We start from the raw sequence: 20,903 nt of genomic DNA on the forward strand, positions 1-20,903 counted from the left end.
CTGGGTAGAGTAATCTTGGTTTTAGGTTCTTGCTGTTCATCACTTTGAATATTTCTTGCCACTCCCCTCTGGCCTGCATAGTTTCTGTTGAGAAATCAGCTGACAGTGGTATGGGTACTCCCTTGTAGGTAACTAACTGTTTTTTCTCTTGCTGCTTTTAATATTCTCTCTTTGTCTTTTTGCCCTTGGCATTTTAATTATGACGTGTCCTGGTGTGGTCCTCTTTGGATTCCTCTTGTTTGGGGTTCTCTGCACTTCCTGAACTTGTAAGTCTATTTCTTTCATCAGGTAGGGGAAGTTTTCTGTCATTATTTCTTCAAATAGGTGTTCAGTATCTTGCTCTTTCTCTTCTTCTGGCACCCCCATAATTCAGATGTTAGTATGCTTGAAGTTGTCCCAGAGGCTCCTTACACTATCTTCATATTTTTGGATTCTTTTTTTTTTTTCTGGTTGGGTGTTGTTTGCTTCCTCGTATTTCAAATCTTTGATTTGATTCTTGGGATCCGCTAGTCTACTGTTGAATTTCTGTATATTATTCTTTATTTCAGACAGTGAATGCTTAATTTCTGACTGGTCCTTTTCCATTTTTTTTTTTGCCTTCTCATTAAGGTCCTTGAAGGTCTCACTAATCTCCTCAAGTTTCTCAGCGGTTTTTAGAAGATTCTTGAGTAACCTTATAACTGTGGTTTTGAACTCTATATCCAGTAGTTTGCTGTCCTCCATTTCTTTCATTTGTGACATGTTTCTTTGTCTCTGCATTTTGGCTGCTTCCCTGTGTTGATGGAGTGGCTTTGTGTGGTAGGTGTCCTATAGGGCCCTACCTACAGTGGCTCAGCCTCCCTAATTACCTGAGGTGCACCCCTTTGTGTGCTGGGTGCACAGTCTTGTTGTAGTTAAGCCTTGATTGCTGTTGGTATCACTGGGAGGAATTGACCTCCAGGCCAATTGGCTGTAAGGACCCACTGTGTCTATAATGGAAGAACTGCTGTGCTGGAGATATCCTTATGGGGCAGGACTTGCTTCAGTGGGGATTTGGTGCTCACTGAGTCTGCCTCTTGAGTGTGTCACTTATGGATGTGAGGAATTGACTTCACTCCCGTTTTCATTCAGGAGCCTCTTCGTGTGTTCCTTTCTGTGCCAAGCATCCATGAGGCTAAAATTCTCTGGTTACATTTCACAGAAAACAAACTTGCCTCCTGTGGTTGGGACAGAAAGGGGAAGTCATCCAGCTGCATAGAGGGTGTGGGGATTGGTTCTTATTACTGCATAAGAAGAGTCCTTCCACCCGCCCCCCAGTTTTATCCCCATACCTCTCACCCTACCTTCGTGGTCGCGGGAACTCCCAGTCCTGAACCTCCCGGGCTGTCATAGGGAGGTCCAGTTCAGTTTGCTTCTTCTCTACACTGTCCCCTTAGGAAGGTCTTACACTCCACTTTCTCTTTATTCGCCCCTCCAGGGCAGTACTTAGTCTTGCATAGATGTTTTTTAGTCTTCCTAAAAGCATATCTTCTGTTTCTTTAACAAATAGCAAACTTAAGGGCAGGCACTATGTCCTCTGACTGTTTTTCTTCCTTCACATCTCAATGTATATAGTAGCTGCTCAGTAAATATTTGTGTTTGCCTAGTAAAATCTTATTTTCCTGCTCTTGGCTTTCATTCCTATGAGTGTCTCTGAAAGGAAACCATAATCATTTTGATTCCTCAGTGTCTTAGACTATGCAATGGAAATCAATATTTGGCTCCCAGAAACTGAATAGATTAAGATTTCCTTCACTGTTGCTACATGTCTCCACCCCCATCTCAAGTAGAGAGGCAGAAAGTGGGCACTGTAAGGCTCTGCCTTTGTCTCAGCTCTTTGTTGTTGTTGTTGTTAATCCTTACCCGAGGATATTTTTTCCATTGATTTTTAGAGAGAGAGGAAGGGAGGGGTAGAGACAGAGAGAGCATAATATCTATATGAGAGAGACGCATCAATTTGTTGCCTCCCACATACACCCCGCCGGGGGCTGGGGATGAGCCTGAAACTAAGATATGTGCCCTTAACTGGAATTGAACCTGCGACCCTGTAGTCTGAGGGCCGATGCTGTAACCACTGAGCAAAACTGGCTAGGGCTTTCTCGACTTTTGAGTTAAGAAAGGACAGTATCAGTTTTCTCTCTTTAAAGTGTTTCCTGGGTTACTTTGGTTTTTTGGGGGGACTAAGTCTAAGGAATCCAGAATTGTAACTTGCTGAACCAAAGCACTAAATCACTGATTCCTGCATGAAAACAGTTGTCTGATAAAGTACTGGAGTTATTTAATAATGTGCACATGGGAGTAGGAGTTAAACATACACTGCAACATTTAAAAAATTATTTTATTTTCCAATAGCTGAAGAATAAAAAACTGAAATGCCTCTTATACAACTTAAATATTTATTAGTAACAGACTGGTAAAGTAAATACAGCATTCAGAAGGTGTAACATAGATATAGGAACCTAAATGCTATATAAAAGCATCTCCAAGATATGCTTTTAAATTTAAAAGTAAAGTAACTTACTCTTTTTTATAAAAAAAAAAAATATTGCTTTTTTACAGAGAGAAAGGGAGAGAGATAGAGAGTTAGAAACATCTATGAGAGAGAAACATCGATCAGCTGCCTCCTGCACACTCCCCACTGGGTATGTGCCTGCAACCAAGGTACATGCCCTTGACCGGAATCGAACCTGGGACCCTTGAGTCTGCAGGCTGACGCTCTATCCACTGAGCTAAACCAGTTAGGGCAAGTAACTTACTCTTTATAATATCTTTCTGTCTGGATTTAAACACACACACACACACACAGAGGCATAGAACATTCTGGAAGGGTACACAAGTCACTTTACAGTAGTGGCCTCTGGAAAAGGATCTGGAAGGTTAAAGCCAAAAGAAATATTAGTTTTCATTATATATCCCTTCAGATTATTTACTTTATTTTTTTGCTATATGCGCATATTGTGTTTTCAATTTTTAAAATTGTTAATTAAGAATAAAGAATAAAGCAGTACTTTGACATAAAATACAATCTTTTTGAAAAGCTTAGGAATGGAATATACTGGGAGCATGACACCAAACTCATTCAAGTAACATTGTAGTTCTGGTTGACAGAGTAAAGAATAACATTAAATTCAATTTAAAGTCTTTAAATGGTCTTTAAGGCCCTCATTGGCCTCTTCTTTTACTACTCTTCTCCTATGTACTTTAGTCGGCTCATCTCCTTACTGTTCCTCCAACATGCCAAGCACAGCTCTGCCCGAGGGCCTTTGCTCTTACTGATCCTGCTACCTGAACCTTCTTCCTCCTGATACCTATAAGGCATATACTTTTCATACCTCCTTCATGTTTGTGCTTAAATGTTGCCTTACAGCCCTAGCCGGTTTGGCTCAGTGGATAAGAGCATCAACCCTCAGACTGAAGGGTTCTGGGTTCTCTTCCGGTCAAGGGCATGTGCCACTTTGTCAGGCTCGATCCCTGGCCCCAGGTCGGGGAGCATGCGGGAGGCAACCAATCAATGTCTCTCTCTCTCTCACACTGATGTTTCTCTCTCTATCTCTCCCCCTCCCTTCCACTCTGTCTAAAAATTAATGGAAAAATATCCTCGGGTGTGGATTAAAAAAGAAATGTTACCTTACAGAGAGGCCTCTCTCAGCCTCTCTATACAAAATAGATTATAACAGAGTGTCTTAGTCATTTGGGGCTGCTATAAGACAATTATCATAGACTGGGTGGCTTAAACAACCAAAATTTATTTCTCACAGTTCAGAGAATGAGAAGTCCAAGATCAAGGTATTAGCCAGTTCAGTTCCTGGTGTGGGCCCTGGTTATGTCCTCACATGACACAGTGAGAGAGCACTCACCTCCCTCATGTTTTCTTCTAAGGGCATCTCATATGAAGGGTCTACCCTCATGACCTAATTATCTCCCAAAGGCCCAACCACCAGATACCATCACAGCAGGGATTAGAGTTTCAACATGAATTGTAGGGGGACACAAACATTCAGTCCATACACAGAGTAACCTCTGCCATCTCTCTGGCCCCTTCTTACTAGTACTCTGCTCTATTTTTCCCCCCACAGCATTTTATTCATATCTATACTAATAAAAGGGTAATATGCTAATTAGACCGGATAGACTGGACGTCTTTCCGGACAAAGCCACGGTGGTGGGGGCCGAGGCAGAGGTGGTTAGGGGCGATCAGGAGGGCAGGGGAGAACTGTTAGGGACGATCAGACCGGCAGGGGAGAGCAGGTGGGGCGATCAGGCTGGCAGCCAGAGGTGGTTAGGGGTGATCAGGCTGGCAGGTAGAGGTGGTTAGGGGCGATCAGGCTGGCAGGTAGAGGCAGTTAGGGGCAATCAGGCCAGCAGGGGAGAGCAGGTAGGGGTGATCAGGCTGACAGGGAAGCAGTTAGGGGCATCAGGCAGGCAGGCAGGCAGGCAGAGGCGGTTAGGGGCAATCAGGCGCGCAGGCAGAGGCAATTAGAGGCAATCAGGCAGGCGGGCAGAGGCAGTTAGGGGCGATCAGGAAGGCAGGCAGAGGCAGCTAGGGGTGATCAGGCAGGCAGGCAGGTAAGCGGTTAGGAGCCAGTAGTCCCGGATTGTGAGAGGGTGCAAGCCGGAGTGGGGGACCCCCCCCCCCATGCACAAATTTCATGCACCGGGCCTCTAGTTCTATATAATAAAAGCCTAATGTGCTGTGTCCAGTCATCCAGTCAGCTGTTCAACCAATCAAAGTGTAATATGCTAATGATATGTTAAGGCTGCTCAACTGCTCGCTTTGACGTGCATTGACCACCAGGAGGCAGACAGTAAACCAGTCAACCAGTCGCCATGATGTGCACCGACCACCAGGGGGCAGACCTTTTGACCGATAGGGGGTCAGACGCTGCTGGGGTCTGGCCGATTGGGACTGAGGGAGATGGGCTGGACATGCCCTGGAGCCCTCCAGTGGTCCCTCCCTGGCTGGCCAACCTCCCACCTCCCTCCCTGGCCCAATTGTGAACTGGTGGGGTCCCTTGGCCTGGCCTGCGCACTCTCTCAATCTGGGACCCCTCGGGGGATGTCGGAGAGCCGGTTTTGGCCCGATCCCACAGGCCAGGTTGAGGGACCCCACTGGTGCACGAATTCGTGCACCGGGCCTCTAGTATATGTATAAAATTCTTCAAAGTCAGGAACTTTTTCTGTTTTGTTTATTATATCCCTAGTGCCTGGGACAGAGCTTGACACATAGTTGATGCTCAATAAATACTTAGTAAATGAAAGATAAGCAGTAGAAGCTTTTGAATATTGGTGCATTTAAAAAATTTTTAAAGATACATATCACATATCCTATATAATAAAAGCCTAATATGCTAAGTGTCTGACCATTCGACCAGTCGCTATGATGCACACTGACCACCAGGGGGTAGATGCTCTGACCGGTAGGTTAGCTTGCTGCTGGGGTCCGGCCAATCGGGACTGGGTGAGACTGGCCGGACATGCCCTGGAGCCCTCCCGAGGTCCCTCCCCCAGCCTGCCTACCTCTTGAAGTCCCTCCCCAGCTCTGATTGCGTACCAGTGGGTCCCTCAGCCTGGCCTGTGCCCTCTTGCAATCTGGGACCCCTCGGGGGATGTCGGAGAGCTGGTTTTGGCCCAATCCCCGCAGGCCAGGCCGAAGGACTCCACCAGTGCACGAATCCATGTACGGGGCCTCTAGTATGTAATAAACACTTTTAAGTTTCTTTGGCAGGGTCTTAAAATGAAGACCTTTTAAATTGTTAATTTTCTTTGGCAGAGCAAGAATATGATCCTGGACCAAGCCTTTAAATATATAACAGAATTGAAAAGGCAAAATGATGAATTCCTGCTTAATGGAGGAAATAATGAACAAGGTAAATATTTTTTCTTTTTGTTTTTCCCCCCAATGTTTAGACCTTTGCATACAGTGCAACTTATATTAGGATACAGAAGGCTTTTTGCCCACAGACGTTATTAAGACCATGTGTTCAGTGGATCTGGGAGAATAGTGTTGCAAATAAACTCATCTAAGTGAGCAATTCTAAATCTTGCAGGCATAATTAACTTTTATTTTGGACTTGTCTCTATTTTTCATGTTTGCTTAACTCATGATATAAGTAATGCTGAATCTTTTTTATTCTAGTTGAATCTTCCAGCTAGGAGGAGCTTATAAGAGGATGTAGAGGGATCCTGCTCAGTATAACTTAAAAACAAGATAAAGATAATGCCTGTGCCAAGACTTAACTGGGAATTTGCTCAAAGGCCAAACCCTCAGTTCATGATTGTTTATATTACATGTAATGTGCGCATCAGACTGCCTAATCATTTAATAATATTTGATCTCTAGATAGAAGTGAGTCTTTCTATGTTATCAAGTGAATCTCTTTTTCCACTTGAACTGGAGAATGGGTTTCCTTATAACAGCTGAAAAGAAGAATATCACAGGCAAGTATAAAGCTCAGAGTGATAGGCCACTGACAAGAGCAGAGAGAGAATTTCCTGTGACACCTCAGAAGGTCACATTAAAAGGAGAGAAACAAAGGCAGAATTTGTGGAGGTGGGGCAATGCTGGGCTGTTTATAAGAAACGGGAAGGATATTGGAGAGCATACTTGAAGGTTAGCCTTTAGAATTTCAGTTAGATAACAACTTATCCCCTCAAGTAGCTCAGTTGTCTTTTATGGCCCAGGCCCTGGTTATGATGCTGTCAGGTAGCTAGATATATATGTTTGGTATCCATTTTGAGGCACCCTATAAAAGGATTTGTAGACTTTCCTAGTGAGAGCTGCTTTGGTTTCAAAGCCCAGAGGCTGAAGCAGTCAAGTTACCTTAGGGAAAAGGGAAACTATTGAAAAAAAAAAAAAAAGTTGCATGAGGCCCAGGAAAAGCTGAACAGCCAGGCCAGGGGTCAGAGCAGCAAAGGAGGCAGCTTCAGTGTGACTGCTTGTCATCTCCGTCCTCATCCTTTCTTTGGTGCTTTTTTTGTGCATCTGCTCACTCTTCATCTCCTAATAGTTTTCTCCACATATTCATGGTCCACATGACAATATAGAACAGTGGTCAGAGCAGTGGTCTTGGGAGTCAGGCCACCTGGGTTTGTGTCCTGATTTCATTTATCACTCAGTACCTCTCATCAGTTACTTAATCTCTCCAAGTCTCAGTTTCCTTATCTTAAAATGAGGATAATTACAGCATCTATCTGGTTAACTTTAGGTAAATTATATAACTACTCTGAGCCTGTTTCTCACATCTGAGAATGATAAAGACAATAGGTAGTTCCCATCTCATGGTTGTTATGACGATTAAAGGAGATAATTCTGGTAAAGCACTTGAAGTTTGGGACTTCAAGTAAATGCTTGGTAAATGTTATCTGTTATGATTGTTGTTATTGTTATTAAATGAGACAGTGAATGAAAAGTCCCAGGCATATGGTAAGTGTGCAATAAGTAAGAACAACCATTATTATTTGGTCTATAATAATTATTTTTAAATTTCTAATGTCCATGGCACATTGACATGTGCTTTTTCCTGTGTCTCTTAGTTTAAGTATCCAAGGAAATAATTTTCTAATCTCAGCTCATCCTTGTCAGGACAGAACTGTTCATTTCAGGCTACCTCATAGGGCATTGGCCTTAAGGATGGGCTGCCTTTGGCAGAGGGAATGGGGAGAGTACCTACCCCTATGGCAAGACATGTAGGGATGTACGGGGTCACAGAGCATAAATAGCAGCAGCCCAGGCTGCCCCGTTAGTAGGATCCAAGGGTGAGGCTGTCTTCCTTAGAAAGGAACAGGGGTGTAGACATCTCCATTACTCAGTAGGGTAACATACATCGTCCCTGCCAAGGAAAATGCAAGTTCCATTGTTGACGCTTTCCTCCAAGTTCTACCACTTTATTTCTAACATGTTGTACTTGTTCTCTGTTGTTTCAAAGGGTAAATTAGAAACGAGTTTAATGCCATTTATAAAAGAGACTATTACCACCATAAGTAATGTTAGCTGTTGTAGGCTGTGATATTGATATTCACTGTTATTTTCCTAGCATGTTACCATGATATCAGTATGTCTCCCTTGCTTTACCTTTGTAGCTGCCCTATTGAGAATTTTTGAATTGAGGGTTTTAAGATTTCTACATTATGAGTAATTTTTTAAAAAATTATTATTATTTTTTTATTTCAGAGAGGAAGGGAGAGGGAGAGAGAGAAACATCAATGATGAGTGAGAATCACTGATCAGCTGCCTCTTGCATACTCCTTACTGGGTATCAAGGCTGCAACCCAGGCCTGTGCCCCGACTTGGAATAGAGCTGAGACCTCCTGGTTCATAGGTTGATACTCAACCACTGAGCAACACCAGCCAGGCTTTTGAGTAATTTTTGACCTTTGAGTTGTTTACCTTTAAAGATATATACTTTTAAAAGATGGGATAGAAGTTTGAGATACAATTCTAAAAAGAAGAAAGAACTTGTATTAGGAAATAGCTGAAGATTCTCAGTTGACGTATTTAGAATGCTAGAATTAGATTTCACTAGTTTTAGTACACAGTTCTTAAGTTATTGTAAATATTGATGTTTACAGGTAATTGTTTCATTTATATTTTTACTATTGTAGCTGAAGAAATTAAAAAGCTACGTAAACAATTGGAAGAAATTCAAAAAGAAAATGGCCGGTATATTGAATTACTGAAAGCAAATGACATATGCTTATATGATGATCCCACAATCCACTGGAAAGGAAATCTTAAAAACTCAAAGGTCTCTGTTGTTATTCCCAGTGACCAGATTCAGAAAAATATTATTGTTTATTCCAATGGGAGTCAGCCTGGTGGCAACAGCCAAGGAGCAGCTGTTCAGGGGATAACCTTTAATGTTGGCCATAATTTACAAAAGCAAACCGCCAATGTGGTGCCAGTGCAGAGGACTTGCAATCTTGTGACTCCTGTGTCTATTTCTGGAGTTCACCCTTCTGAAAACAAGCCATGGCATCAGACCACAGTTTCTGCATTGGCTGCCAACCAGCCTGTTCCTCTTTGTCTTCCTGCTACCATTCCTGCTCAAAATATTCTCAAGCTTGCCACCTCCAAAAGCGATTCACATGTGCTTGGTGCCACCAGGGGCTCACTGGTTGCTGTTCCTGTAGGACCTGAACCTTGCCAACATCGGTCCTTGCACACAAGTCTAAATGGTCAAAATTCTTCTGAAAATAAGAACGGGAAAGAGAATCCCAAATTATTGAAAAAAACAGTCCCTTGTGCCACAAGCGTCCCCTCCAGCTCCTCAGCAACTACCACTAAAGTGAACCCTGGAGGCAAGTCCTGCCTGAGCACACAGGATTTGAGAAGTGATTTTCAAACCACCTTTGTTGTTTCAGTTACCACCACAGTCTGCTCCCAGCCTCCCAGATCTGCAGGTGATTCTGGTCCAGTGAGCGTTAGCAAGGGTGCAGACTCCACAAGCGTTACCGCAGTAGTGGCCCCATCTGTCCCTGGAGGAGGGAAGACCACCGCTCCTGTGAGCAGTCCTTCTGCAAATCCTCTGGATAATGGTTGGACTCTTTCTTGTTCTTTGCCTTCTTCAGCTGTTAGTGCTTCAGATTTGAAAAACATTAATAGCCTTACTCGAATTTCCTCATCTGGAAACACGCAGACAACGTGGACTACTTTGCAACTGGCAGGAAACACTATTCAGCCCTTAAGCCAGACACCATCTTCTGCTGTGACTCCAGTATTAAATGAGTCTGGTACTAGTCCCACCACAAGCAAGCACAGTAGACATATGGCTACAAGCATCAACTTGAATAATTCCTTTCCAGCAGATGGGCAGCCAGTTGAGCAAGTAGTTGTAACCTTGCCTTCTTGTCCATCATTACCTATGCAGCCAGTTATTGCCCAGCCACAAGTTAAATCTCAGACCCCCCCAAATATCCTTCCATTGAATTCAGCAATGCAAGTGATTCAAATGGCTCAGCCAGTAGGGACAGCTGTTAAAGCAGCTCCAGCTAATCAAAACGTTATCATTCTTCAGCCACCCAGCACCACTCCATGCCCAACAGTGATGAGGGCAGAGGTTCCCAACCCAACTGTAGGTCAACAGATAGTAATCATACAGGCAGCTAATCAGAATCCTTTGCCACTCCTCTCAGCTCCACCTCCTGGTTCTGTTCGACTCCCTGTCAATGGAGCCAATGCTATAATAGGGTCTAATTCAGTGCAGAATGTTTCAACCCCACAAACTTTTGGTGGAAAGCATCTTGTCCACATATTACCAAGACCTTCATCTTTATCAACATCTAATTCAACACAAACTTTTTCTGTTACCATGTCGAACCAACAACAGCCTCAAACCATTTCTTTAAACGGACAGCTCTTTGCTTTGCAGCCTGTGATGTCTTCATCAGGAACTACAAACCAAAACCCTATGCAAATTATTCAACCCACCACCAGCGAAGATCCAAATACCAACGTTGCCCTGAACACATTCGGCGCTTTGGCCAGCCTCAATCAAAGCATATCACAGATGGCTGGGCAAAGCTGTGTACAATTGTCTATTAGCCAGCCTGCCACTCCTCAAACTATTGCAAATAATCAAACCACCCCAGCTAACTGTGCTTCATTAACAGCAACTGTAGTATCTCCCATGACAACCAATACTTCAGCCACACTACCCAGTACTTATAATCTAGTGACTACTCCCTCAGTGAACACTGTAGCTTGTTTGCCTAACGTGAAGTCAAAAAGGTTGAATAAGAAGCCAGGTGTCAAGAAACACTTAGCAGCTAACAAGTCAGCATGCCCCCTGAATCCAGTCAGCGATGTGGGCCAGGTGGACTGCCCCAGCACTGAAGGCTCAGCAGAGCCACCATGTAATGATGGACTGCTGGAAAGCCCCCCTCTTGTGGTGCCATCTGTCACTATGTCCCAGACAAAAAGTACTGTGAGTGTTTCTGGTTCACATTCTTTGGATGTTCCGAATTCGGAATCAGTGATACCTGAGTCTGTACCCAAATCTAAGTCAGCAGAAGAGTCTAACTCACCCTGCCAAGAATCTATAACAAGTGAGCATTTTGCAGTGGCCCCAGCAAAATCCAAAGATTCTGTCCCCATAGTGCAACAAGAGACATCTCAGGATAAGCCACCAATTAGTTTGGCATTGTCAGATGCTCCTAAATTCGGTACTTCAGCCAACGTGTTGATTTCATCTCCAAATGATCCCCATGTTTTGGTTTCTCAGGTTTCTGGTTCATCATCTACCACAAGCACTACAAGTACTGACTGCGTTTCTGAGGTAGAAATCATTGCTGAACCTTGCGGAGTTGAGCAAGATTCATCAGATAGAATGCAAACTACAGGTCTCTTAAAGGAGCAAGGTTTAACTGCATTGCTGTCTGGTCTTGCTAAAGAAAAAGATCCTCAGAAATCATCTCTTTCAGTCCAGGTGGACCATCCTGACTTTTCTTCAGAAAGTTCTAAAATAATTGATTCAAGTATTGATTTGCATCCCAAACAGGAGCTGTTGCTGATGAACAGTGATGATAGAGATCCAGGACAGCATCATTCCTGCATCCCTGATCAGGAGATTATTCATGGCTCTTTGCTCACCAGTAGGCAGGCTGACTCTCCCATGTCAACCAGCTCGGGTAGTAGTCGTAGTTTCTCAGTTGCATCCATGCTTCCTGAAACCACTAGAGAAGATGTCACCAGCAATGTATCAACTAATACGTGTGACAGCTGTACCTTTGTAGAGCAAACTGATATAGTCGCTCTTGCAGCAAGAGCTATTTTTGACCAGGAGAACCTTGAGAAAGGAAAAGCTGGTACCCAGGCTGATACAAGGGAAGTTACTTCAAAGCCTTCTGAAGCATCATCTTTAGAGGGAGACCAGCCTTTCAAAACACAGGTCTCTAAAGAGAATAGCCCAGGTCAGGCAGAAGCAACACCAAATGAATTTAATTCTCAGGATTCAATTGAAGCAACTGTGGATAGGCCCCTTGAAAAACCAAGTTGTTCGGTAGGAATTAAAACATCAAATGCCTCTTTGCAGGTTTCGAATTCTCAGCCACCAAGCATTACCAGTTTAAGTGTGAATAATCTTATCCATCAGAGCAGCATCAGCCATTCTCTCGTCAGCTGTGCTGGATTGTCTCAGACTTCAGAGTCAACAACTGTTTCTGCTACAGTTAATCTGACTGTTTCATCTAGTTCCTATGGCAGTCAGCCTCCTGGACCATCTCTGATGACTGAATATGCTCAAGAACAGCTAAGCACTATGACTGGTACTGTACCAACTTCACAGATTCAAGAGCCACTCTTAAAGCCAAGTCATGAAAGCCGTAAAGACTCTGCTAAACGTGCTGTCCAAGATGACCTTCTACTGTCTTCAGCGAAACGTCAAAAGCATTGTCAGCCAGCCCCCCTCAGGCTTGAAGGTATGTCCCTGGTTAGCCGAACTCCAGACAGCATTTCTGATCATACTCAGATGATGGTTAGTCAGATCCCTCCCAACTCTTCAAACTCAGTTGTGCCTATTAGCAACCCAGCACATGGAGATGGCCTTACGCGATTATTTCCACCTAGTAACAATTTTGTGGCCCCTGCATTGAGGCAAACTGAAGTTCAGTGCAGTTCCCAGCCTTCGGTTGCTGAGCAGCAGCAAACCCAGGCCAGTCAACATCTGCAGGTCCTGCAACAGCATGTTCCAGCTCAAGGGGTATCTCACCTGCATAGTAACCATCTCTACTTAAAGCAGCAGCAACAGCAGCAGCAAGCAGGGCAGTTAAGGGAAAGGCATCACTTATATCAACTGCAGCATCACATACCTCATGCAGAGAGCTCTGTCCACTCTCAGCCCCATAATGTCCACCAACAGAGAACTCTGCAACAGGAAGTTCATATGCAGAAAAAGAGGAATCTTGTTCAGGGCACTCAGGCCTCCCAGCTTTCCTTACAACCGAAGCACCATGGGACTGACCAATCCCGATCCAAGAGCGGTCAGCCACATCCCCACCATCAGCAGATACAGCAGCAGATGCAGCAACACTTCGGAAGCTCCCCGTCGGAGAAGAGTTGTGAAAACCCTTCAACTAGCCGGAACCACCCTAACCATCCCCAAAACCATCTCAATCAAGATATTATGCACCAGCAACAGGAGGTTGGAAGCAGACAGCAAGGCTCAGGGGTTTCTTCTGAACATGTAACTGGGCATAATCCAATGCAGAGGCTCTTGACATCAAGAGGCATAGAGCAGCAGATGGTGTCCCAACCAAGTATTGTGACTAGACCTTCAGACATGACCTGTACTCCACACAGACCAGAGAGAAACAGAGTTTCAAGTTATTCTGCCGAGGCACTCATTGGAAAGACATCTTCTAATTCAGAGCAGAGAATGGGTATATCGATTCAGGGTTCTAGAGTTTCAGATCAGCTTGAAATGAGAAGTTATCTTGATGTACCCAGAAATAAGAGTTTGGCCCTTCATAATATGCAGGGTCGTGTGGACCATACTGTTGCCTCAGATATCCGCCTGTCTGACTGTCAGACATTTAAACCAACTGGAGCCATTCAACAGCCCCAGAGTAATTTTGAAGTACAGTCTTCAAGAAATAATGAAATAGGTAACTCTGTATCATCATTGAGGAGTATGCAGTCTCAGGCTTTTCGAATTAGTCAAAACCCTGGTCCACCACCAATTGACCGCCAAAAGAGATTACCTTATCCACCAGTTCATAGCATCCCAGCAGGAAATGCTATCCCACCAAGGGACAGTGAAAATACATGTCATCAAAGTTTCATGCAGAGTTTGCTTGCCCCTCACCTTGGTGATCAGGTCATTGGGAGCCAGAGATCACTCTCGGAACATCAGAGGAATACACAGTGTGGTCCATCCCCTGCAGTTGAATATAATTGTCCCCCAACTCATGAAAGTGTCCATATTAGAAGAGAGAGTGAGAATCAGAATAGGGAAAGTTGTGACATGCCCCTTGGTGCAATTAACACCAGGAACAGCACCTTGAATATTCCTTTTTCCAGTTCTTCTTCCTCAGGAGATATTCAAGGTCGAAACACAAGTCCCAATGTTTCTGTGCAGAAGTCCAATCCCATGAGGATCACTGACAGTCATGGGACCAAGGGCCACATGAATCCTCCAGTCACAACCAACATGCATGGGGTTGCAAGGCCAGCTTTGCCACATCCATCTGTGTCTCATGGAAATTCTGATCAAGGGCCTCCTATACGTCAAACTAATTCTTCAGTTCCCCAGCGATCAAGGCATCCCTTGCAAGACAGCAGTGGTTCCAAAATTCGTCAACCTGAAAGGAATCGTTCTGGAAATCAAAGGCATAGTAATGTCTTTGATCCGAGTCTTCCCCATCTTCCTCTCTCTGCTAGTGGCAGTATGATTCTTGGACGCCAGCAACCCACTACAGAGAAGAGAGGAAGTATTGTTCGTTTCATGCCTGATAGCCCTCAAGTACCTAATGATAATTCAGCACCTGACCAGCATACACTATCACAAAATTTTGGTTTTCCTTTTATTCCTGAGGGTGGCATGAATCCACCAATAAATGCTAATACTTCTTTCATTCCACAGGTTACTCAGCCTAGTGCTACTAGAACTCCAGCACTCATCCCTGTAGATCCCCAAAATACTCTACCTTCCTTCTATCCCCCGTACTCTCCTGCTCACCCTACACTGTCCAATGATATTTCGATCCCCTATTTTTCTAATCAAATGTTCTCAAATCCCAGCACAGAGAAGGTAAACAGTGGGAGTTTAAATAACCGATTTGGATCAATTTTATCTCCTCCAAGACCTGTTGGTTTTGCTCAACCAAGTTTTCCTCTTCTCCCTGATATGCCACCAATGCACATGCCCAACTCTCACTTATCCAATTTTAATATGACATCGTTGTTTCCAGAAATAGCTACAGCTCTTCCTGATGGCTCAGCAATGTCACCTTTGCTTACAATCGCAAACTCCTCTGCCTCTGACTCTTCCAAGCAGTCCTCAAACCGACCTGCCCACAACATAAGCCATATTTTAGGTCATGACTGCAGTTCAGCTGTTTAAATACTGATAAACTAAGTGTAAATGTCACAGGTGAGATTGCAAATGTATTTGTTTGTGCATGCACACATACATGCACATGGAGAGAGAATTGCGTGTGTATGTTTCTGTGTTTGTAAAATCAATTTGCCGTTTTCTTCTGAATGTAGGGAAGCCGTGTCAGATGATGCGAATACTGGGTTGTCAAAAACAAATTATCTTTCACTTTTAATTGCATGATGTGCTTTTTAAATTTCCCAAGCAGATTTGCATTTTCAAGTTTGATTTGTAATGTTATATTCCCTAAATATTAATCAGCTGGAAGTTGGGGGACATCATCTTGGGGTGTGTTGAGTAGGAGGAATGACCTCAATTCTGAACTTTATTGTTGAAAAGTTATAAACTAGTTGAAATAGTTGAGTTGTTCTAAAAAAAAAAAAAAAAATGCAGATAGTCCCAGAAAACACAGTGACTCATAACCAAATGCTGGTTGGTATCAGCATCTAGAACAGTTTCTTACCCATGGCATGTATTGAATTAATACAGAATGTATATCCATGGTTAAAGTCAAGCCAATAATTGAGTTGTTTAATCAGCCTTTATTCCCAAGATTTGGTTTAGGTAGAGGCTTCTTTCTTAATTAGTAGTATAACAATTACTTAGTTATCTGAATTTCATGTCCTGTTCTTCAAATTAGGGAGCCATGTTATCCTTTAATGTGCCAAGATCCTTAAAGATAGAAAGTTAAAAAGAAAAGTACATAGATGGTCTCCATGTTGTGCTTGCATTTTACATGAGCCCTTAAGGATAAGAGCAGTTGTTGAGTTTTGCATGTGTTCAGTTAAAAATTGTTTCGTAAGTTGAGTTTTGTTTTCATATTCTCTCTTCATTCTATTTATTGATTTTAAAGTAAATTCTTTTACATTTGTTTAATTGGTAGGGACTGATCAGTAAATAGTGTCTTTGGAATCTACAGAGTTTTTTGAACCCTACTTTTTAGATATTTCTTTGCAAAGTCTTAAGTCTGTCCTTATATTCATTTACTGATATTTTTATTTAAAATATGGCATTGTATATTGCATTATTATCCTTCATAGTAGAATTATAAGAAGATGAATTTGTTCATTATTTTTCCTGATGGCAGATGTGAAATGGTGCTTTAGAAACCATCTTTATATATCTCTGTATGTTATGTGTGTGTATGTGTACACCCAGGTTTTAAAGTATAAACTGGTTGTTTAAAAATAGGCCTGCCATCTGAAATTGGGAAATTGAGACCCAAGACCTGCTGAAGTATACAAAAACTTGATGTAGGGGGCTTAAGAAGCCCCACTGAAGTTAATAATCTAAATATATATATATATATGTATATACTCACATATTGGATTTGAAAACTTAAACTAAATCAACAACGATATGTGCTCATATTCTGAAACCCACTACTTTTTGTTGTTATATTCTGCCAAAACTGGATGGAGTGGGAGAGATGCATATAAATTGTTCTGTCTTCTCTGTTAACAAAGTGAACCCAAGAACCAGCATTTTTTTTCCTCCTTAAAAAAGCCTCCTAGGGCTTGGTTAGAGCAGTGACTCCAGTGAATACCTCTTCTAAAGACTCAGCAAAAGGGTCATCTGTGCCTCTTCAACTGTTCTCACCAAACTTTCCCATCCGCTCCTGCTGCTGACTGAAGCAGCCTCCTGGGGGCAAAAATACTGTAAATGAGGAAAGCTTTTGTATTTTCTCCCTTCAAAATGGTCATGGGAAAGAACAGGAGAGCTTCATGAATAAGTTATTCAGCAAAGCCACAGATAAACGCATCAGTTAAAACTGTTAATTGAGACAAAAATGTGAGATTTATGACTTGTTTTTTTGTTGTTTGTTTTTTTATCTTAACTGAGTTTTAAGCTTTAACATTCAAGTTTTTCTTTGTACTTGAAAGGTCCAGGCTGCCAGTTTCAAGGACAGTTTTCAGTGTGTTTGATTATTTATTATTCTTCTCTCCCCCTTTCCCCCACCTCTATTTCACACACACACACACACACACACACACACACACACACACACACACACACGCGCGCGCGCGCGCGCGCAGTGGCTAGCGAGTTCTGAAGAACTGGGGACCCTTAGATATAATTGGAACTAAGGTAGCAAGCTAAGGAGAAGCTCAATTTGAACTCTGCGATGGAATGGCCTCCAAGCCTGGAACTTTCAGATACTTCTCTGTTGCATTGATTGTATTTTTCTGCTCAGCTCTGTTCAGAGGTAGCATTTACATTTCTCAGAGCTTTCATTACAGGCATGTAACACCTTGATCCCGAATGAGTCTTTATTCCTAAGTAAGGCTTATTTGACCACCGGAGAAAGGATGTGACCATCTGCAAGTAATTTGGCTCCTGCTTACATGTAGCTCTAATTATCTTACAGAAATGTGCATATATATGTAAGAGGCCATTTTTTATATGAACTCAATTCTGAAAGTGTTCAGAGCATAGTAATCTTACTTGATTTAAAAGCACAAGTGTATGAGATTTATCAGCAGTATTAAGTATTTGATCATTAGAGCTACATGATTTTGGGGTGGAATTTATTTTAATATCTATCAATCTCTGGCTGTAATATTTGACAAAGGATTGGCAGAGAACCATAGCCAATTTTGGTTATAGTAAATTTAATGTTATTCTTGGTTTCTCGTATATGACTATAAAATGTAAAACAATTTTCACAAATAATTTTTTAATTTTTGGAAGTACACAAACTTATGTATGAGATATAATTGAGAATCATTGATTAAATTAGTTTCTCTTTTAGTGTTGCGAATCACATGGAATCAGTTCCAGAAAGTGGTTGATTCCTCTAAACATTTCACACAGTAACTTCTAATGAGGTGAAAAATTTCAGATTTTTCATCATGTGTAATTTTTAATATGTCAATCATGGATAAATTAAATTTGATGTATTTTTTTCTTTTTTGGTACAAACAGGTTGTTTTGGGATGTTTTATACTACTTCAGGAAATTTATTTTTGTTTTTATTGTAAGACCCTTTGGGGATACCAGAGATGGCACCCTTTATCTAAGTAAGGACTGAGAATTCCAGAGTGATCATGCTTTATAAAATTTATGTATTAGAACTGTGGAGAGAGAAAAATGAGGAGGGAATGTTTTTTGTGGGTTTTTTTTGCAGCAATTTCAGTCCCATGTCAGGGTGAACTTCAATGAGGGTCAACTTTTAAAATCAGTCTTTTAAAATACAAAATTATTTAAACAAAATTATTTAAAATTATTTTAAAGATAATTCATTTGCCTTGTTCTTGCCTTCTAACATCAGCCATTTCCTGGAGAGGCTGAAAGTTATACTCCAAAAAAAAAAAAAAAAAAAAAATATGGGAAGACATTTTAATGGGAGTAAAGTCTTAAAAATTTGAGAAAGGATCAAGACTTACAGATATGCATCTTCTTAGCTGTACCCTTCCTTTGATACATAGGTACGTAGGCTCTTAATTTCTTCCATCTGCTCCATGTCAAACAGGTGGCAGGGAATCTGCTTATTTCCTTAGCATGATGATTGCTCCTTTGCCATGAAACATTTATTGGGCACACCATCTGTTGGGTCACTGTGTGACAGGAAGTCATACTCCCAAATTAATGATTCCCAATTCCTGGTTTGGGGAACCACTATGTTTCCCACTGTATTAAGTGACAATAAGAATTTTTGAAACAAACGTAAATAAAAATTGATTTAAAATATTGAATGTGCCATATAGCTCTGTTCCTTATTTAATGAACCATGTTTTGCCCTGCGTTCTACACTTCCTGTGTGAGCCCAAGGGTGTTTCTACCAGAGTCTTTGGGGGACATCAAATGTAGAGTGAGGCAGTCCAGATTTGCTGGGAAGAAGTGTTGAGGACCTTTTTGGACACAATTTCTAGTTCTGCTCACATGCCTCTTCCCTGGTACTGCACTTTACCTGAAACTGTGCCTCTGGTCCCAAGACCAGCCATTGGAACATATTATTCACCCACTCATCTGTTAAAGCAAAGGACCAGCCAGGATGATATATGTCAACTAATCAAGCACCGTGAAGACAAGTACAGCTGATGTTTCTCACTATTGCCTTATTCTCTGAGCCATCTTTGATTTCAATCCTGTAAAAAACTTACTAGGTAGAAGCAAAACTTCTTTTAAACTCAGAGCTTGTATGTAATGGTCATCCAACATCCTTATTTCTAGATTTGCACAAACCCCATCAACCGTAATCTTTTTCTGTATCATGCATGTATTTAGATGCTACACAAACACAAGCCAACTTGTGTTGAAAATATTGGGCATAATATCCAAATTGGTGTTTTTTTTGGATGACTGCATAATCTTCATTAGAGATTTCCTGAGAAATAGAAGATAATTCTTTGTTTGCAATTTAACCTTTTAAAAAAATATCTTATTTTGGGGGGCTCAGTTATGTGTTTGGTTATATATAATACTATGTCATAGGAAGTTAATGTTTACTCCATTTTGATCCCCTCTTCACTTTTCTGGATCTCTGTTCCACATCCCCTGACTCTTAAATCAATTCTTCATCTGTGAGGTCATTGAGGCACTGGACTTGATTATATTGGTAACCTATAAGGGGAGTTGAACTGTTGATCTTCCAAGAAGAAAGGGACCAGACAGTGTTGCTTAAAATGCTGCAGTTGTGTTACTGTGAAGAAAAGATTTGCTTCCACTTTTAGCAGGCCATATATATATTCATTTTGGTAAAAAATAGGTGGAAAAATCTGAGAACATAATTACCTTCACAAATTATTTATAGATACACTAGGCAAGAAGCTTACTCTAGGGCAGTCACCAGAAAACAAACCAACCCAACTGTAGTGCTTTCAAAAGTGTAGTATTTGTATCTATTTCCATGCCAGCAATGCCCGCTGCGCACTGTGTCCTATTACTGTAAATCACCTGGTTTATAATTCTAATGGGAACTAACTTGTTTTGTAATGGAATCCAGAGCAGATATGTATAATATGACCAGGATTGTCCTACAGTTGTAAATAAGAATAGGTCCTGTTTATTTTGACATCTTTTTACAAATGCATTGTATTAGGGTGTGAATATTCTGAACCATGCTCTTGTTTAAAGTTTTGAAATTTTTATTGGTAAATGTAACATTTTAATGGTTGTAATAATTATTTGTATAGATATAAATATAGTATTTTATTTAAGAAAATAAACTTTGCATTTTTGCATTGTGAATTCTCTCTTTTCTGATCATTCCATGTGCCACTTCAAGCCTGATATTAAAACAACTTCTTTTGCAAACTGAAGTCTCATATTCAAATAACCTTTAAATTTTGCCAAAGTGTCTGAAAATGACACCATGACACATTTCCCCTGGGGATTATGTTCCTGATCAAAGAATCAACTTCAAATATATCATAATTATGATTAGCACTATATCTTTAGAGCAAACTATATACCTCTATGCTATTGTAAAAGATAAAATTAGAATTTCAGATCTGGAAGAATATTAAGAGATTATTCCATGTACACTCTCCTCCTTGCATATTATAGTGGAGGAAACCGAAGCAAGCACTTTGGGGCAAGAATTAGCTCTTTCATTACAGCCACATCAACTTAGTCCCATCTCACCAGCATGAAGTTTGAGGGGGGGAAATGTTGCAGAGGACTTGTACAGGATAAAGCTACATAAAATGTAAATGCCTGTAAGTCAAACTATTGTGTAGGGATAGTCTACAGATGTGATAAGAACATAAATTAGGGAAATGATAAACTCAAAGTTCAGGTTAAGGGATACTTAGGAGGAAAGGGGATAGTATCAAGAACATTGGTATGTTCAAT

At 41.5% G+C, this 20,903-nt stretch overlaps 1 protein-coding gene across 2 annotated transcripts in view; it reads left to right on the forward strand.

Moving 5' to 3' along the window:
* USF3 (upstream transcription factor family member 3) overlaps positions 1 to 17,125 on the forward strand; it is a 53,853-nt gene extending 36,728 nt beyond the window's left edge. For both annotated transcript variants that reach the window (XM_008146605.3, XM_054713963.1), the window contains 2 exons: positions 5,789 to 5,885; positions 8,620 to 17,125. In XM_008146605.3, the coding sequence (XP_008144827.2) occupies positions 5,789 to 5,885; positions 8,620 to 15,074 (6,552 nt within the window). In that variant the 3' untranslated portion in view covers positions 15,075 to 17,125. The remainder of the gene's footprint in view (positions 1 to 5,788; positions 5,886 to 8,619) is intronic.
* The last annotated feature ends 3,778 nt before the right edge of the window (positions 17,126 to 20,903 follow it).

Source organism: Eptesicus fuscus, chromosome 3 (assembly GCF_027574615.1).
Source record: "Eptesicus fuscus isolate TK198812 chromosome 3, DD_ASM_mEF_20220401, whole genome shotgun sequence".
Taxonomy (NCBI): domain Eukaryota; kingdom Metazoa; phylum Chordata; class Mammalia; order Chiroptera; family Vespertilionidae; genus Eptesicus; species Eptesicus fuscus.